Below are 20841 nucleotides of genomic sequence, written 5' to 3'. Positions count from 1 at the left end.
ATAACACAGGAGCAGAAAAATTCTTTTTGCGAGATATAAGACAAGACTGAGTTTTAGAAGGATTGAAATCAACTAAGTTGTCTTTGCCCCACCGGAGAATTACCTGGAGATCGACATTTAAGGAATTAGTAGCAGATTTTCGAGAAGTTGAAGCTGATTGAGGAAATCAGCTTCAACTGGAAGAAGGTCAATAATATACAAGAGGAAAAGAGTGGGGGAAAAAATTTAACCTTGGGGGGACACCGGCATTACTGGAAAAGTTAAAGACAGAGAGTCATCTACCATCACCCTCAGTGAGCATCAGAGAGAAAACTGGATAACCAATTACAATTGGCAAACCATAAGATGGAAGCTTGTTTAGAAGACCTTTACGACAAACACGATCGAAAGCCTTTGATATGTCAAGAGCAACTGCTTGTGTTTCACCGAACTTTTCCATTGAATTTGTCCATAAATGGGTAACATAAGCCAGAATATCACCAGTGGATCGATACTGACGGAATCCATACTGGCGATCGTTGATCAGACTGAAGGTTTCTAGGTAGTTTAAGAGTTGGCAGTTAATTGATTTCTCCATTACTTTAGAAAGAGTAGAAGTAATTGCAATGGGACAATAATTGGATGGGAGGGATTTGTCACCCTTTTTAGGAATTTGCAAATTTCCAAGCAGAAGGAAAAACACCTTTGGAATAAGAAAGTGAAAAAAAGGCGGGAAAGAACAGGAGTAAGTTCAGGAGCACAGGTTTTGAGAACAAATGGAAAATTACCATCAGCACCTGGAGCTTTCTTAGCATCAAGATTCAAAATCCTTTTGACGGAAGACCACAGGAGGCATTGAAATGAGCATGCTAGGAATGGTGGGAGGTGTTTTACCAAGATCATTAATACGTGAGTTGGAAGAAAAATGAATGCTCGGCTACCATTAGGGCAACAAGCAAGTTTTCTCCTCTTAGCCTGTTCAAAATCTAGTTCGGACTTATTAATAATTGCTTTACAATTGTTGCGAGCTTTGGTGTAGGCAGAAAATGAAACTGAAGAATTGGAAACAAGCCAATTACGATATTCAACGTTCTTCTCTTGAACAGCTTTAGCACAATTACTGGAAAACCAAGGTTTAGATAAAGGACGAGATTTTAAAGTGGAGTGTGAAATAAAGGATTCCATTCCTACAAGAATAATTTCCCTGACACGATCTGAGCAAACGTTGACATCAGAAGTTTTGAAACAGTAATCCAACCAAGGAAAAGAAATCCTGCAGGTCATCTCATTTTGCATTCTTGTAATGCCAAAAAACACGAAGTTTGGAATAGCCATGAGATAAAGGCTCCATTGGAGAAGAGAATCACCAAATTGTGATCTGAGGTGCCCAAAGGACCACTCACTTCGACCGTGTACTTAAGGCTGTTTGTGAGAAAAAGATCAAACATGTTGGCTGTATGGTTAGGATTGTTCGGTATTCTTGTAGGTAAATGGAACAATCTGTGCAAGGTCATTAGTAATTGCAAAAGCCTCAGCATCTCGACCAGCTGGGTCGGTGTGACTAGAAAACGGAAGTCGGCTGGAGTTGTGAACATTAAAATCACCAAGGAAAATTACCTCACTGTTAGGAAAGTTGGACTGGAGAAAGAAATTCAAGTTGCAAAGAGAGGAAGTCAAAGAGCTCCAAGTGATTAGTGGAGTTGGGAGAACGGTAGAGACAACAGATAAATTTGAAACAATGAGCTAGAGAGATTTTAAGCCAGAGAAGATCGAAGATTCCAAATTACCAAGTCTCTGACAGGGAATATCGGAACGGATATATGCACATGTAACACCTTTGAGGCGAAAGGAATTATACAGCGAATAATTTGGGCAACTGTAATGAGCAGTAGTTGAATCAACTGATAACTGAGATTCTGTCAGAAAAAGTACATGGGGTTTGGCAGACTGCAAGTGGACATCGTTGAGATTAGAATTGAGACCACGTATATTTGTGAAATGAACTAGGAAGTGTTTGGGAGGTTTAGGTCTTTTCGCAGATAGGCTTACTCCATAAGTTGGAAAATTCATGGTGTATTCAATAGTAAGAAAAAGTGGGGTGGGGGTGGGGGGAATTCTGTATGAAGTAATGAAGTTTTTGGATATGACGTACACATGGTAAGAATATACCCAGATCCTTGACATAACGTGGCCTCGACAATGTCCCCCCCCATACACACTACTAGGACTCCCTCCAGTCACTATCTGGCAGAGTAGAGGTACAAGATTATATACACTAGCTTATCCGGAAGCCTCCTAAAGAGTTACCAATAGGTTCTGTCCAGTGTACTAACTAGCGGCCGGCCTGCGAACACCGTTTGAGAGCTGTACCCTCGAAATGTAAGGAAGATTGGATCTCGCCATGATGTTCATCATAACCTCAAAAGTCATTAGTCATACTGCATGATGGAAGAGATGGGGAAGGGTTACCGGAACTTAGCTCTGGAGACTAAACATGGGTTCCACCACTTCAAGCCTCCAAATAAGCAAAGTGGTGGTATTGCACCGGTTGAACCTCAAGGACCCCAGGTTATCACAGATAAAATAACAAGAATGATAACGCATTTATTCACGCTATTCATATGTAGTTCACATTTAACTTCTCTCATGTTTTTCCACTGTATTAGGGGAAAATCCAATGTATCATTGTTTAATTTCATTAATAAATGTGTTTTGTTTGAAATGAGAGGCTCCCTCTTTGCTAAATTTTCGTCCACTAGGGAAAAATCTAGGAATAGAAACTAGATATCCTTGGAAGGTTTTAGCGACATCGAAGATTATACCGTTGAGAACCTTCGATGAAAATTCACAACGCAGGTCAAAGCTGCACCATTCAGGTCCCTACCCCTGAATGCCGAGAGCCTTAGAAACTAGTCCTACTTCACCCCTAGAAAAATAAATTGGGAAGAGGAGAGGGGGAGTTAGAAACAAACTGTGCCTAAAACGCCATAACCATACTGATGGTAAAAATATTAGGAACACCTAAGCTCTTTCCTCCCCCACCTAATAGCAAAAACTCCAACACTGGCGCCGTATTTTTTTTTCTAAAACTATAAAATTGAATAAGAATATGCAGTGCATAAAAGTAAATTTGGCCTTTTCTGTGTAACCTTGGACTGTCAATGTGCGTATTATATATATAAAGATCTGGTGCTAGTAACAGACTTTATTTTTAGTGTAATTTTTTTTTTCTTTCTGGTGTGGAGCTCCGTATGTCAAAAAAAAAAAAAAAAAGTTTGGGAACCCCTGATCCAGAAGACTACAAACAGCGTAAAAGCTTCGCGAGAAGCATGTTACCAAGTCTCGTGTACCTGTTCTAAGCAGATCTCTTGTATATCGAACTGAAAAAGCTTGTAACTTCGGACAAACGTGTAGAGATCAGATCCAACCATAGTTAGACGTCAAACGACTTTAATATAAAATTGCTCATTGAAGTATTTTTTATTTTTATTAAAGGGGGAGTGGATGACGTCTCGTACCTAACTGTGTACCTATTTATTCTTTTTGAAAGGTACATTCCTGTATTTAAAACAGCGCGCGCGCGCGCACACACACACACACCGATTTCTAAACAGAAATTAGTAAGTTACGAATTTACAAACCGGGTATGTGACGTTATGCAAATATTTTATGAGTAAGCAGTGCCAATTAACTGGAGATCCAGTCGTGTAAGTTAAACCTTAAATCTGACAAGCATCTCTAAAATTAGCACGTGCCTGCAGTTTCAGTTGTTTCTTCATTATTTACGCTTCTGACGTATTTGAGTACATGTATAGTGAAATGCTGCGAACCGACATCTGAGAGAGAAAAAAAAAAAGTGGGGGGGGGGGCGTGTCTTTCACATACACCACTACCTAACAAGCACAAAGTCTATCATTAAATCCAAACAGGTCAGTCAAGTCACTTGTATAGCGACTATCAAAATGACTTCACGACTGCACATTATCAGCGAAGGGATAAGTGCCGTATTGTACTGACAACACAATGTTTCTGTTGGGAAACAACACGTTCATGCGCAGTAAACAATACAGTACATAGGACAAGGCTTTTAATTTTTTTTTTTTTAGAAAAAAAAAAAAATTGATATTTAAAAAACAGAATGATAAAAATTCTGTCAAAATTTGTCTCTAACACCAACTGCTATTCGAAACGCACATTTGGGATGGGCAGTTGGTGATCTGTAAAGGTTTAAGAACGCATGCAAAAACCGACACTGCCATCAACGAAAATATTTATTGAAAGTAAAAAAAAACAACATCTGCCGTTATTGTAGCTGATACTAAAAAGACAAACGTTCTTAACATTTTGGAGAAACATATGCTGGTGTCAATTGGAAGCAAGTTTAAAGAATGAAAAAAAAAATAACAACAACGAATTTATTTTTAAAAAACCAAATTTTATCTGCGAGGTAAGTCATTCACTATTTTGAAACTCTTGTTACTTGATGTATGATAGAGCTACCCATGAATTCGCAGTAACTAGAGAAATTTATGTAATTGAGTGCATTGCTAAATTCTTCCTATTTTTTTCCGCAAAAAGAATGGAGAATGAACTGAACAAAGTACAGTATAAAGTGTGTGGGGGGGAGAGGGGGTTCCTGGATAGGCGTGCATAGATAGTGGAACACAGTATGCAAAGGACATAAAACACCGGATATTACAGAAAATTGATGACAATAGTCATGGACGCTAAACGCAGCGAAAGACCACCCCATCCATATGTATAAATATTCAGGCATTTGAAGAGAAGCCCCAAGAAATCCAAAAGAATGTGAGCGGAGACTGGAATAAAGTTTCATGCTGTTCAATAGAGAGCAAAAAAAAAAAAAAAAATTGCAACGAAAGAAGTGGAGAGACCTTTGAAACTACATGGCGTTCAGGAAATGTGAAACGTTCGCGGAAGATATGCATGGCTGGATGAAATAGAGGGATGCCCTAATGAACAACAAATATCTAGTGGTCGAACAAAGTGTTTCTTTTTTAGGGTCCATAGTCTAACGAAGGACCCTTATGTCACTCGGTTGTCTGTCTGTCACAGCATTGTATCTCTGGAACCACTCAGCCTATTGACTTGAAATTTTGCATGGGTTTGTACATAATATGGAACAACATAATGCCATATTGATCGTTGTTGACAAAAATTTGTCTTAAGAAATGGGTGGGTTAAATGTGGCGGGAAAAATGTTGTCGACAACCTATAGCTTATTATACACCGTTGGAAAGAGCTCAACGAGTACGTCTAAAATATTTTTTAAATTAAAAATGGCGGGGCCAGAAAATGTGAGTAATTTTCGTGTCACCCCTCTATTTCCGTCGCTAATGGAGCTAAAAATTTAAAAACCACATTGGCTATGCGTTATTCGATGCTTATCAAGGGAAAACTATTCCGACTGAAATCTATCATTTACTTTTTGCGTTAAAATTAAAAAAAAAAAAACTTTTTTATTGCACTTCGATAGAGCGCGTCTTTGTACTACGTAATTCTCCTTTTGGTGACAAAAAGGTTGCTAAATAGTTAGTTAATAATTCTATAAAGGTCATTTATAAACTTTGCGACGAGAAGTATTTTTTTAACAATTTTCAAAGCTGGAGTTGTGCCAGCAAGGAGGTACTCAGAGAGCCAGTGTTGAGGCGGCGATGGTGGGGAGACGCCTGCGCGGAGTCTTGCACGGCCCTCACCTGCCAGTCGCTTCTCTCCCAAGACTTGAATCGCTTCTGAGAGTAAATAGACAACGCTTCGTTAGTTCCTCAGTTTTAGGCCAAGCCGGGGTACCGAAACTTTTTTCAGTTACCATAAATCGGTAAAAATAAATCGGTCAATAGTTGACCGATTTATTTTTACGGTTTTCTACGGGAGGCGATTTGCCGACAGTAGCCATTACTAGGGTTTACCGATCGGGACGAAACGATTAATTAAAGATTCCGAGTCGTCCATAATTTACCGTGTAGTGAGGAATGATTTCTGCCGACCGAGCTAGCCAGGTAGGTAAAGTGCCTGCCTGGCAACCCAAAGGTCGTGGGTTCGATTCCTGCCTCGGGCTTGGATCACAGTAAAATGCAAAAACTTTGGGAGGTGCATTATGGCCATAGAAGCTGATGCGCCAACAAGAAAAAAAGAAGGAATGATTTCAGTTATTTCACCATTCATTTTGCACATAAAATAAACGGTAATGATATCTTCAATACTGCAGACATCTCTTTATGCATGATGTAAACTTCGCCTCATTCTACATTCCTCAATAGATGGTTACCAACAGACGTGGACCAGGCTAGAGAGACCAATTTCACTCCAATGTGCTTCATATGGGGTTGGGCAAAGGAAAATATTTACAAAAAAAAAAAAAAAAACACCAACGATTGCTAACGAATTGGAGGACACTATTTTGGTCGGTTGCATGAGGTTTTCTTCCATGTCCTGTGAACAACAAGAAACAAGCAAGGCTTGCGAAAATGGACTTCACAGAAAACAAACGGTCCCTGTGTTTTGCAAACCTGGCATTCACTGCATGCGTGCGATGAATATTAACAGCCATAGGTGTACTCGTATTTACAGAAGTGACTCAGACGCAGGAATAACACAACACCGGAATATAGTGTAAAAAAAAAAAAAAAGTGTAAAATAACAACCACATGGTCATTAATATGAAGTTATGCATTTGCTGCGAGGGCGTTAGCTGAAACTTTTCTTTCAAGATGTTTTCGACTGCATACATTTCAAGAACTGGTTAGTTATTTTTTCACATTGGAAAACAGCTATTTAGATTACCATCCAAAGCCAGTGACGCCATCGGCATTCTCATTTAGTAGCACATGCCCCATCGGTGATGGATTAAGGCCAAGGTTGCTGCCACTGTTCACATGTCCGCATTATACTCCCAGAAAGCGCCGATTTGTTGGCTGAAAGAATGTTGTGGCTTTGGAAATCATGCATTCGAAAGGCCACAACATAACAGGAAATGAGTTTAAACAGTTTGTCTACTAGAAAATTCCAGTACGGGAATACACTGCACGCAACACAGTCAAGTCTATGTATATACAATATTATAAATATTTATTGATGCGCTTGTATTTTTAGCAATCTTTATAGGATGCTATAAAATATATAAACAAGATTAAAATAGATTAAATAAATACAACAAAAGAAAAAAAAATCCGAATGACAGATAAATGGTGAAAATTCCCCGAAAAATTTATATTCAATTCCAAGTTTGCCATAACTGGAAGACAAAGCAGACATGTGCACAACTGAAATGAACAGTTCTTTCTAAAGTTTACTATACATAGCAAAAGGAGATACAGAACAAGTTGTCGCAAACATTTCTCCTCACTGGTAGCATCAGTTTGATTTGCCAGCTAAGAAGACTATTTCTGCACACAGATCTGTTCCAATAGCCGTGTACACCGTTAGAAATAAAATGGAAATATTTTTTTATCCGAAATAAATTCATGAAGGGCAGAGAAAATTTGGAATTATTAAGGTTTCAATATGTAAATATTAAAGTTTGAATATACTGGATTTAGAAATGGCCCGTACTAGGAAAGTAATAATTACAGTAAAGTCCCGCAGCAGCAGAAGCGGATTAAGGTCGGTTGAGGCCCCGGTCGCAGAAGAAAATATTGGGCCCCTTAAAAAAAAGAGAGACAGGGAAAATAGAAATGCATGTTAACCATTTTTTTAAAATAAATAAAAAATATTATGTACTATTAATGTTTTATTTCCAATAAAATTTGAATATAATATGTATTATATTATATTCGCGTCTTTTTTTCAGCCCCTGATAGATGTCGTTTCATTTTTCTAGCTACCATTGGTAGCCTACCAATGAAAAGAAAAATATAAAATTTAATAGTCTGAATGATTTGAATACTAGAGAAGATATTTTTTGTTATAGTGCAATAAATTAATGATTAATTAAAATTCAAAAAATATTTATAAACTACGAAAATCCAGGCGCTGATGTAACAACAGGAATTAATTTTATCTTAATATAATTTCAACGATATACCCAAATACGCGTATATCGTGTCTGCACAGCAGGAGAACCTTTGTAAGTACGAAGTAGCAAATACGATTCTATTGCTCCAATGAGCGGTAGCGCAGCCGCGCGGGGCTTATGCAACGTAGTATGTATATAGTATGCAGCGTAGTAATGAAATAATGAAAATAAGCGAATATAAACATACTATCAGGTTTTACCGCCGATTGTAAACTTGTACGTAATTAAAATTGCGCATATGAAACCAAACTTGGTGTCATTAGAAAAAAGTGTAAAGTTGGGGTTTTGAGGTGCCCTTCAGAAGTCGGGGCGCAGGGCGCACGCCCGGTGCGCCCGCCGTTAAAACCGCCTGTGCTCCCTCTATTCGCGGTCGCTGATTTAATATAAAATGAAACCTAAAAAAATGTGAATTTTAAAGCGCCGTGAACATTTTCCGCCATAAAAAAACATGGGCGTGGCTAAAATTATCTTCCCCGGTCAAAACAGCGCTCAGTGGGGGGGGGAGGAGAGGGGTGACAAAATCGCGAGCGTGGATGTTTCTCGCTAATCCTTGTTCAGTATGTGTTATGCGCTTGCCATGGGAAGTTTCGTCGTTTGTTTTTAATTTATATGCTTATAAATTGAATAAATTTATCAATTTATAAATTGATATGCTTACAAAAGTGATAAATCTACAGTTTTGCAGCGTAAAACAGAATTTTTCGAGTGTGTTAACGGAAGAAAGTGACTTTATTGTGGATAAGTTCTTTCTAACCCGTACAAAAATATGGCTACGAATAACAAGGGAAATGTGAAAAGATCAAAGAAGGTGATGACATTAGCGAATAAAACTGAGTTATTAGATAAAATTTCTAATGGTGAAAATGTCTCCTCAGTGGCAAAACATTATAAAAATCACTGAGTCAACGGTACGATCAATCAAGAAATCGGAAGAAAAAATCCGCCGTAGTGTCCGTGAAAACGCGCTAATTGCTTCAAAAATTTGCTCTGTAACTCGTAAATGTTAAATTAGAAAAAAATGGAAAAAGCTTTAAATCTGTGGTTAGAAGACCGAACTCAAAATAAAATTCCGTTAAGTTCACTCATCATTCGTGAAAAGGCAAAACTCCTTTATCAACACTTTAGCGAAACTTGATAGCACTGGCGGGATAAGTTTTTTAGCTAGCAAAGGCGCTGGTTTGAAATTTCTAATAAATATTACATTTAATATTAAATTGTTTCTTATTTTCATTTCGATTTTTCACTATGTACTGTGTGTACAGTCATATTATGAAGGTACATATAATACATACATAGACAAAATTTTAGACTACTTTTTCTTATATACATTATTTGCAAACAAACGAGAAAGGGATTTACTAGAACGGGAAACAATGGGACCGTTAGATACAGGTAATTAAGAAGTACAGTACAGTACAGTACTGTATTTTGATATAAGTGGCAACTGGACGTACGTCGGGACAGTCTAGTTCAGGGGTGGGCAACTTTTTTCGTCAGCGGGCCGAATGAAATTTTCGCATCATGATGCGGGCCAGAATAGATTGAACGATTTAATAAAAAAAAAAAAAAAAAAAAAAAAAAACAGAACCTAAAAAATGTTATATTACTTGAATTACCAAATTATTAATGTATTTTTAAAAAAAAAAATATCTGAATGTCCAATTATTGAAAATGCGGCATTCGGCATCAATTTTTCTTTTTTTTTTTTAATTGGCTCATTTTATGGGCTATAAATTATATTAAATTAAAAATTGTAATAATTAGAAAAGGCATAAAACATAATATCTCGCACCAATATTATTTTTTTCAATAAGAAGTCAAACCCAAAGGAACTTCGTTTGATCGATACTACAATAATAATTAGGAAATAACTCTTTGACGCTGCGTAGAATCACTTGGTTACTGTTGTACTGGCCGCGATTCCCGATTGAACCGAATTAAGCCGAACGTTTACGGCGAGTGTAGTCAGGTATGGATTTTCTATATTTATGCATTTACCGAGGGGGCCGGATTCAACATCGTCGCGGGCCGGCTGTTGTCCACCCCTGGTCTAGTTTATGCGTAGAAACACCGCACTAGTGTGGCAATTTTAGGTAAGGGACGACGCTTGTCGAAACTTAGTGTGAATACAAAAATAGCTACTTTTGGAAGCGCTCAGCATACATGAAAGGGTTGTGTTGCGGGAGCGCGAAATAAACAAGAAAATTATAAGAGGCCGCCGTAGCCTAGTGGTCAGGCGCGCGGGTGCATAAGTACACGTGCCTTGAGTGACCGGGGTTCAAGCCCGTGACTGCTGAATACGGTGCTGTTTCTTGTATTCTGTCTATCTTGTGAACTCCTCTGACCGTTTGGTCGTCCCGGAGTATAAACAGAAAATTTATTTATTTATAAGAGAGGGGTTTGGTTCGTTGCACGAGGGAGACGATGGTGCTAACTTTTTATTAGCAAATAGGAAAGAGTGAGAAATTAAGTACAGTCGTAGGATTGGTTGAGAGAGTGAGTTCGGGTTCGAGGAGAGGTTGAGTTCGGAAATCGTGGAAGTAATATGAAGAAAAAAATAATAATTTAAATATAATTACTCTGGTTAACCTGTGTTTTGTTTGTAATAAAAATTAATTTTATTAAAGGTAATACACGTACTACATTATCTTTATATGTGCTACATCTGATTCCAAAATTTTTTGGGATTTTGGAGTGAAAAAAATAAAATAAATTAGAAATTCAGGATTTATGATCACTTACGGAAAAAATATCAGGGAGGAACAGCGTTTCACAAATTTCGAAAATAACGGTGAAACTCCAATTAGAAATTTTTATAAGGCACGACCCATTTTGTGACGTCCACCTGAGCTTTTGGTATGTCGTTCAAAAAGAAATTGAAGGAAAAACGGAGACTAATTTTAAAGATTAGTCTGGACGCAATATTATTTTGTGCAAAAAATAATCTTGCATTAAAAGTTCAATAATATTCCTCAATATTATTTAACTTAAGTCATTATAATAAACTTGCAGAACAAATTTCAAATCATCGAGAAGAAACTGAATTATATATCACATGAAATTCAAGACGAATTTATACGTTTAATTGGAAATGAAATTCGGGCCAGTATTATTTCAAAAATTTAAGATAAAAAGCTAAGTACTTCTCCTTGTTAATAACCCTGCTAACCTTTGTATCGGCTGAGAACTTTAACATTAAGCTTGATATACCTTCATCAATATCATTGATAAATACAGAAAACAACAATGGTCCCAACACCGAACCCTGCAGGATTCCACTAATAAAATTGGTCCACAAAGAGTAATGTCCATTGATTACGACTCAACCCTCCCTTTATCCGTAGTAGCAACTTTCCCTTAATGCCATAGTGCTCCAATTAGTACAGCATTCCTGAAATAAAACGTTAAGTGATCAAGAGTTAATGAATAAGTGTTACTTTTTTAAATAGCATTACTATTTCAAATTGTATAAATGTATGTACGAGCACGTGCCTTGCGCGCGCGCATACACAGACAAAAAAAAAAAAAAAAAAAAAATACTGCACGAGTTTCCAACTTTTTCTTGTATTTTCATAACGTACCAGTTAAGCGCCTCCGTAGCCAGGTGTGGAAAGGACAGCAGTGCGTAGCACACGCTTCTTGATTAAACCGGGGTTCGAGCCCGTCACCACCAAATACGGAGGTTGCGGAAAGGTCAAGGGAATTACCACCGCATATTCCGGAACAAGACCAATTTTGGTAGCTGTTGGCGCATCGGCTTCTGTGGCCATAATGCACCTCCCAAGGCTTTTGCAGTACTTTGATCCAAGCCCGAAGCGGCATTCGAACCCACGACCTTTGAGTTGCCACGCAGGCACTTTACCCACCTGGCTAGCCCGGTCGGCTTGTTAACTTGTATACTTAGCAACTGGTAGTCACATTAAAAATGAACATACAACCCATGTCTTAACTGTCAACTAATAAATGCAAAGGAAATGCTGTTTGATTGACAGCGTTCAAACGAATAAATAATAGGTAAATCTTTGTTAAGGTGCATAAGTAAAATTTCACTTACAAAATTTTCAACGAAGTATTTCTCAAAATAAATAATTTAATTTTACTATTTATGTTACTGTGGAAAATAAAATTTAAAAGACAGTTCTAGTAGTGATGGTGCCCTGAAGATCTTGTATGGACTCCAAGAACCTTCACAGAAAATTTTTATATATTCTGAAAAATAAAATTGCAAATACTATGGACCTTAAAAAAAAAAAAAGAAAGAAAGAAAAGAAAGAAAGAAAAGAGAAATCAAAATAGCCATGCAGTTCAAAAGCATAATAACAACAAATTATAAATTAAAAAAAATTGCTTTCGTGTGCACTACGTAGATTTACCCACGAAGAATAAATGCAGCCGACAATTTTGTTATTACCATTCTCTTTAATAACCATTTCATTGTGTGGAAGTTTTCAGAAAAATGCTTTATTATGGGGGGGGGGGGGAATTACGACGCAACGGCAACCAACAGCCATTATACGACAACAATTGCGATTTCTGGGCATCTCATACAAACTGAGACTTGCACATCAGAAGATAAAGTGAATCGTATTTATGATTGGTTTAGTACGCCTGACAAACAAATCATCGCTAAAAAAATATATACGAAGTATATATTTATTAACAATATTTAAGGCAGTTCATTTCATTTTAAGTTTGTTTATCCCTGGAAGGCAGCTGGAATTCTTGTAAAGGGGCTTTGGGTAGCATGGGCATTCATAATTATGGCACGCGACAGTTCATATGATATGTGTTATCATTTCTTGCAAATTTGTATGAAGTGGGGCTGAAAAATCCGTAATCACTCACGACGAAAGCTGTATGCCTCCTCCCCACGCCTGAGACTGGCTTTTACGATTCCTCCACTGCCCAACAGGATTCAAACCAAGGCCTGTACAAATGAATGAAAGTGGCGACTCCACTATCTGTTACGAGGCAGAGCTCCAGTGCAACCAGTGTCCATGTTTCCTTGTCATAATTCAAAGTACAGCGTACCTCGTTAACGTGTTATCTCTGGTTAGGGGGAAAAACAATAAACAAAAGCTTATTACCAGGACAGCCAGGGTGAAATTAAATAACCCAGGAAGGCCTTTTTTTTTTTTTTTTTTTTTTTAACGGAAGTCCACAAAAGTAATGTTCGCAATTCGGATTATTACACACGTAGTTAAAACAATAATTATTTCAAGACATAACTGAAACTTCTTGTCCAAATTTTAATATACAAAAGCTGACCATTATGAATTTCGTTATAATAATGTTATACATGACATAGTCATTGGTGGGATTTATACAGCGACAAGGTTTTTGTACCATTAAAAAAGCATAAGGTTAGAAGCACGCACGTATTGGCACACAAAGTTACGAAATCAACAGGGCATGCTCGGTAGCTTTATGAGGCATATCAAAACTATGCAAAAAATTCATTCGCTTTCAACCTTTATACTATCTTCTATGCCTCTTATCTCCTATCGAACACGAACTTCTAAAAAAAAAAAAATCTTACAATAAGCCAAACGTAGTACTTGATATCATTTGGTATCTAACAAACAAGCCGTACGGATTTTTATAATTATCCACTAATAGGACGCCCGTCTTCCAGCTGATAATTCGTTACGTAATGCCCAAACTTATCTTACCTTTCTCATTTTTCCTAGCCTAGCGTACACGTCTTGGTGACAGGCTTCATTAGTTCTGTAATACGTATATTGTGGCCAATACTGAGCCATCTCGTCCTTCGATTTCCTGCATTACCAGTCGATTTTCACACACGAAGTGCACACCACCTACTTCGACGCTCTCTTGAAACTACCCACGTGGAACGTCCTTCGTTTCATCTTCGACTGTCGCTTGTCGGACGGCGATTACAAACTACATCAAAAACAAACCGTCTTAAGCCTAATTAACGTCCACGAGACCATTGGTGCCTTTCCCGCCAAACCTCCCTTTAACAGGATGAGATGGGCTCTTTAGGTTATACGCATGCGTAGTTAGTATCTGATAATCTGCGCGCACTCGTAGTGCCATAGCGCAGTTGTTAATGACGTCACCATGCACGCTCCAGTTGTTACCAAGGTAGCAGCACGTGTCAGTAAATAAAGTTGCAGGTTGGGAAAACACGATTCTGAGATCAATTCTTTCGGCGATTTCATTGGAAAATGGAACCGTTTAATAATTACCGAAAAAACATTTATTGTTCGGAGAATCTATGCCTATATCGGGAAGACTAGAAAAGTGCGTGTTAAAAACTATTCAGTACAAGCAGTAGGCACTAAACAGCGGTTCTGGCGAAAGCAAATGTGTTTAATAGCATAGGGCATAATATGTAAATGATACACGTCTCCGAGAATAAATCGAAATGCATTTAGATAATTATAGGTAGAGTTCTAGAAATTTATTAGAAACTCTCGAATCACGAAAATAATGGAATTATGCTCTAGTTAAATGTTTTAATGTAAAAATAAAAAAATGCCAAAAGTTTATAAAAGAAGCAACATTTTCCCTACTCGAGGCATATTTCAGACTAAGCGGATAGGGAAAAATTCTTCATAAGAATGCAATTATAAAGCAGCAAATAATGTTAATAAAAACAGCATTATTATTATTATTTAAAGAAAATCTAACGCATTTATAGCGCCTTAGAAATAATAAATAAGTTGGAAGGTAAGTGTAAAGATTCCCAAACAGCTGCTCACTCTCCACCAGCCTCGTTTTTTTCCCTTTTTCTGTATAATTTTCTTTTGAAATCTGCCGATGTTGTTTAATAGGTGAACAGGGTTGTCTATATAATAGTATACGCAGAGTATTCATCAAAACAGACAAAATAACATTGCAATACTAATCAAACCTAATAATGTTCATCACACTAACTAGAAATGCTGGTGTTAATTATGTGGTGATGTAACCAGATAGTGCAATATAAGTGAAAAATTGTGCCCTTATCCATCATACCTGTTTCATTTCCCACAGGACGATTTTTTCTTTTACTCGCGGATCATAAAGGACCTACAAGAACGAATGTTTAATGATTGAAATGCATTCAGTGTTATTCCTAAATTACAAAGAAGAACATTTAACCTTTCATGATATTACTTTTTCTTAATGCAATCATAAGTGGTTAAGCCCGCTTTGAACAAAAGGTCTATCAAACATTTCGAACATCATTCTTACCTCAACTTTCTTCTGCATTTGCTCGATGTAGCTGTCCCTCTGTTCAATGACGTTGTCCTTGTGACTGTTCTCCTTGCTCAACTCATCTTGAACTTTTAGCAAATTCATGTGCAGTCGAATTTTTTCCTCGTGCTGTTCTTCTACCTCTCTTTCAAGGTGCATGACAGTCTGACGAGAGACTCGAAGATCTTCTCGTACCTTTTTGATTTCTTGCCACATCTCGTTGGCTTTCTGGGTCTCTACACGAGTCAGTTCCTCCATGGACTTGGAGTGTTTCTAGAGGAATTATGAAACAAATCGAAGGATACAGTCGGCTGTAATGTAAACTACAAGCGGAAATAAGTCTTTCTGGATTTCAATAAATATATTTTTAAGATCTGTCGCTGATCCCTACCAGCAGGCTAACTTACCTTCTGCAAATTCTTCTTCTCCGATTGGAGTTCACCCAAAGCTGTTTCCAGGGAATGAACTTTCTTCTGGAATTCTTCCTTGCGCTCTTCTGCTGCCACGAGCTTGATCTGGACGTCCGATAGTTGCTGCGGAAGAAACATCAAAATTGATCCCTGAATAGCCATACACTCACGGTCGTAAGACTACGACACGTTACTTTACATCCATTTCTAGTAACACTGGCATGCGTCTTACGACGTGGTCAGGTGGTGACAGCTGTGCGCAAGTCAGACGCTGCGCTAACTCTATCTTTTAATCATTCGCTTTCGTTTCACACACACTCTCTCTTTCTATATATATATATATATATATATATATATATAATTGTCATGTTTGTCATTCTGTCTGTAGCTCCTTTACGCTTTATCTATTTCATGGTTTGCATCTCTACTACACAAAAATATAAAGAATATGGAATTGTGTAAATAAAAAATAAACACTAATACACGTAATTATATATATTGTACAGGTATATACGGGAAGAGAAGGCAGGCATTGCTTTATTTACCTTCTCCATTATTTATTTTTCACACACCAACACGTTGGGTGTTTTCCCGAAGGGCATTTCTTTTCCTTACAAGTTCGACTACTAAGGTCTCAGAATATATTCTTCACATTTAACATGCGATCTTCTTCATATATTACTGAACTTCGTGTTTTTTTTTTTTTTTTTTGCTTCCCCATTCGAGAGCTATTGGCGCCTCTCCCTGTGTCTGTGTCGAAGCAGTTGGGTTTCTCGAATTACAGCACGCTAGTCGTTTAAACTTCCGCCATAAAATTGGTTGTGCTGTTTTGTCCAGCAGCTGTTTCCTGAAACTCGTACAGCTGGTTTTCCGTAGACACCGTTAGTATGCCTACCAGATACATGCGACCATGAGTGTCGCCAGGAAAGGGTGTATGGGGAGGAGGTGGGGGAAGAAGCTTCGAAAAGTTGACTTGATTCCACCCGTAAGTTATAGATCGCATAAATATTTCCTATTTTAACATAAAAAATAATTCGCCCATAATTTTCGCATTTTAACTTTATATTCATGAAAATTCCAGACGACACACCGTAATTCGACCTATGTGTTCTTCGTGGCATTTCGAATAATTGCGGAATAATATTTCTCCGCTTTATAATAACTCCAGATGCTGTTACCCAATGGTGGCAGACTAACATCTGGAACGCTTATCAAACGGAGAAATTAGTCGAAGCGGAATGAGTCGATTGAGATGTGCTCAACCGTGATACACGTTTACCGTTAAGATACGTTCGGATTCAACTGGGGGAGTTTTTGGTGCTAGTGCCAAGGCATATAAGGACAAAAGGCGTAAGTACGTTGTATTTATAAACTGCACGTATTCGCTGGACGGCCTGGCTGTTGTGTCGGATGAAAAACACACACAAAATGAAACACATCCTTCGCAAGATCAATTAACTCTGCCACAGTGTGAAAAAAGCAGTGAAAATTTCTTCCATTTTGACGAGGCTGGAATTAGGTTATTTCCACATGATGGAAGGAGGGGCATAGCAGGGACACTATTAATTAAAATTACATGGCACTTTTTTGTTCTATTTCTCATAATTCGTATTATCATAATTTGTTTTTCGATGAGCCTTTCCATCTCCGAAGGCCCTTCCAAAAAAAAAAAATATGATAACAGATGAAATAGAACAAAAATTGCCATGGTAATTTTTGCCACGCGGTTAAGTTTTTTTATTATTTATCCATCGTGTTTGGGGTTTTCATAAAAAAAAATATATATATATATTAAAATACTTGTATATACTTCCTTATGCAGAAGCGTTGATCGGAGGGTAATAACAACTTACCGCTTCCATGTTATCAATAATGTCCTGAGCTTTCTTCTGCTGAGCAAACAGTGCCTCGCTAGCTGCGTCCAGTTGGACTTTCAGTTGGAAAGTTTCCGTGTTATTCTGGCATTGTTCCACCTCATGTTTCAGCTCGTCTCTTTCTCTGATGATATTCTCAATCTAAAATCGAAACAAAAGTACACTGGATATATTCAGGGGAGACTTCAGGAAATGAGAACATTTTCAATTCTGAAAGTCTTGGTTGGAAGGAAGATAAAGAAAAGAACAATTAAATAAAATTAAGTATGAGCTCTTAGAAGAAATTTAGTTTTCCTGCTGGGGATCCTGTAGTAATGATTCCAAAAAATGCATATATCTTATTTCTTTTCTTTACAACTCCCTCTACAGCAAAGAACTGAGACCATCAGACAATCAAGTTTCCTTGATTATCACAAATCCAGAAATTAAACTTTAAAAACTGGAAGGTACATATAAAAGCAGTTCAGTCAGACGAAAAAGTAATGGAGGGAGAGAAAGAAAGAAAGAAAGATAGTGAAGAAAAAAAAAAAAGAAAAAAGAAAGATTCAAACGGACTGTTAAGAATAAAAAAAGAAAAATTCCAACTTACCTCCGCTGTTGTCCATCGAAAGTTTTCATTTCCGGTTTGTATCATTCCCACTTCCGCTATCGCCAGTTGCCGTGTTCCAACCTCGTCTTGATTCCTGTCAAAATCACAATAAAGTTTTGTAGTGTATATACAGCTACCACCTGGCTTCTATTCTATCTTGAATCTGTGTGTGTGTATATCTGAAACATACTTCTGGCAGGTCATTAATTCCCAGAAACTGTACCAGACCAGGCCAATGTTAGTCTTGACGTCAGCGGGGCAATTTCCCAATAAATCAGAATTATCGAGATTTTCCTTGAATGCATGTCGTCTGATTTTAATTCACCTTATCAATCTAAAGACGTCACAGACGCTTTCTCTAAGAAGTATTTATTGTTATTAGTGTACTTTTTTATCGTAGAATATGTCGGGCTTCGAATTTCTAACTTTGTCAACTTGCCAACAATGTCCATTACCGATAAAAGGCAATGTCATCAAGAGCTGTCCTTGAGTAGATTTATAAACGTCCTTCCAAATTACCTGAGGGTCTATGAGGAGAACCTGCACTCCGAATATAAAGGCACTCTGGGTTTTGGACACAAGTTTTTTTTTTAAATAAAAATCTATTTAAGTAAAGAATTTTTCACTAACAATATTTATATTAGAAAAATTGAATATTCGCCGAACATATATTTTTAAATATCACTTCATTACAAGTTCTCCACTTGTGGAGAGATTACCCCTCCCCTCCGAGGCGTTATGGGCTGGTGCCACTATAAAAAAGGGGAAAAAAATTGATTTATGGTTCCACGAACTAGATGGATCTTGAGAACTACCGTATTTATTAGATATAAGAAAAAAAAAAAAAAAACTTGAACTCTTTTTATGTTTTTCACATATATTACTTTGAAAAATGTGCTTCCTTAGCTAAACTGTTTTCTAGCCTTCTTATGTAGGTCGCACTGTATATTTCAGTGTCGAGAAACTAACAAGATTTAGGATGGGTTTTTAGGAGCATTAGCAACTAAGGCCATATTGCTCCGGAGATATGCAGTGGTCATTCCACTGACCTTTCCGCATCCTCCGTATTTGGTGGTTACGGGCTCGAACCCCGGTCTAATCAAGAAGCCTGGCTACGGAGGCGCCTTAGGATGGGCGGTTTGCAGTTTTCACTGAGGTAACTTAGGCCACAAGGATCGCTATTTATTATTATTATTAGTGGTTTTTTTTTGAGGATTCTAGGATTTCCTCCATTCGCCGCTTTGTTATCTTGTGGTGAGGTAAGTGCCATCGCCGGCCGTTTGTGTGTAGTGTTGAAATATGTGAAGGTGTGATGGTTTTTTTTTTTTTTTTTTGTGTTGAGTGGCCAGCGTCAGGCGATTTTGCAACCAGGGGACAACAAACACGAGTTTGATTCCCCCCCCCGTCTCACATTTCTAACTGTGCAGAGGCAGGCCAGATTCATCTTTTAGCTGCTGCTGGGGGTCCCAGAACTGATGGTCTGGGACCCCCCCCCCCATGGAAATAGAGAAAAAGAGAGTGGATGTATAGCAAGGAGAAGATGGGGAATATAGTGATAGAAAGATGGAGATGATAGTTAGAGGCATCCCCATAGAAGTAGGAAGGAGGAGTTGTTAGTTAAAGTGATAGTAGACAGTAGGTCCAGGAATCCCACTCTCAGTAGGGGTCGTCAGCTGTCAAGACCCCATCCCCAGGTGGGGGTCAGCAGCAAATATCCCACCCCACAGTAGGGGGTTAGCAGCAAATATCCAACCCCCAGGTGGAGGTTAGCAGCAAATATCTCACCCCAGATGGTCACCAGCAAAGATCCCACCCCTCAGTAGGGGGCAGAAGCAAAGATCCCACCCCCAGGTGGAGGTCAGCAGCAAATATCCCACCTCTCAGTAGGGTCAGCAGAAAAGATCCCGCTCCTCAGTGGGGGTTAGCAGGCAGTGAAGATCCCATCCACAGGTGGGGTCAGCAGCAAAGATCCCACCCCGAGGCAGGGGTATATTTTGCTTTATTGCTTTTACGTAATTGTTGCGACAATAGCGGTGTGCAGGACGTTTTCTGAATGTATATTTTATCTTCTAATGAAATTTCCAAAAAATATTTCTATTTGATGGCTGCGTTATAAACTTCGAAACCTGGTGCGCAGAAGAAGTAAAAAATAATCGCAACAATTTGTTTTCAAAAAGAAAAAAGACCGCATTCCTTTCTTCAATATAGATTGTATCTACTCATTGAAAATCAGGGAAATTCATCTGTTGGAAGCCACAACGGAAACGGGAAAACTGGTGTGTCACTATATGGTGTCTCTAAATTGCATATGTTGCAAAAGCCACGGTTTCTGGGGTGGCAAATAAAGTGCAACCTTCGTTCCAGACCAGCTCAGCCACAGCGTAATAAAAAAAATAAAAAATAAAAATGAAGGAAAAAATGAAAATGAAACGTTTCTGTCGTCATGACATAAAGTATCCACAAGGTGTGAGCCAGAGTAGCAACTCTAGCTAAGAATTTTGGTTACCCGTAGTGTATCTTGTTTTCAATTAAAAAAATGATACTTGTTGTATCATCTGAATGCTGTTTTTATTGATAATTTTATTTTTATAACTTCCGAAATGTTTAGATGGTCACTGATGATTACAAGCTCTAGTTCATTTAATTAATTGTAGCATTCGAATATCAGATTCAATGAAAACTGGTGCATACGATTTGCATGTGTGGATGAATTTGTGACAAAATATAAATTTAATGTTGTTTTTACTG

General features: G+C 37.9%; 1 protein-coding gene across 1 annotated transcript in view; it reads right to left on the bottom strand.

Moving 5' to 3' along the window:
* Positions 1-17593, bottom strand: part of LOC150085975 (uncharacterized) — a 76887-nt gene extending 59294 nt beyond the window's left edge. Inside the window, exons 1-3 of the mRNA XM_090373627.1 lie at positions 17484-17593; positions 15628-15753; positions 15218-15493 (exon numbers count right to left, since the gene is read on the bottom strand). Coding sequence (XP_090229753.1) covers positions 15218-15493; positions 15628-15753; positions 17484-17492 — 411 coding nt within the window. The 5' untranslated portion in view covers positions 17493-17593. The remainder of the gene's footprint in view (positions 1-15217; positions 15494-15627; positions 15754-17483) is intronic.
* Between the last annotated feature and the right edge of the window lie 3248 nt (positions 17594-20841).

Source organism: Mastigoproctus giganteus, chromosome 5 (genome assembly GCF_048544385.1).
Source record: "Mastigoproctus giganteus isolate SK-2022 chromosome 5, ASM4854438v1, whole genome shotgun sequence".
NCBI lineage: Eukaryota > Metazoa > Arthropoda > Arachnida > Uropygi > Thelyphonidae > Mastigoproctus > Mastigoproctus giganteus.
The sequence above is the reverse complement of the archived record's forward strand: the minus strand, read 5'-3'. Positions and strand labels throughout refer to the sequence as shown.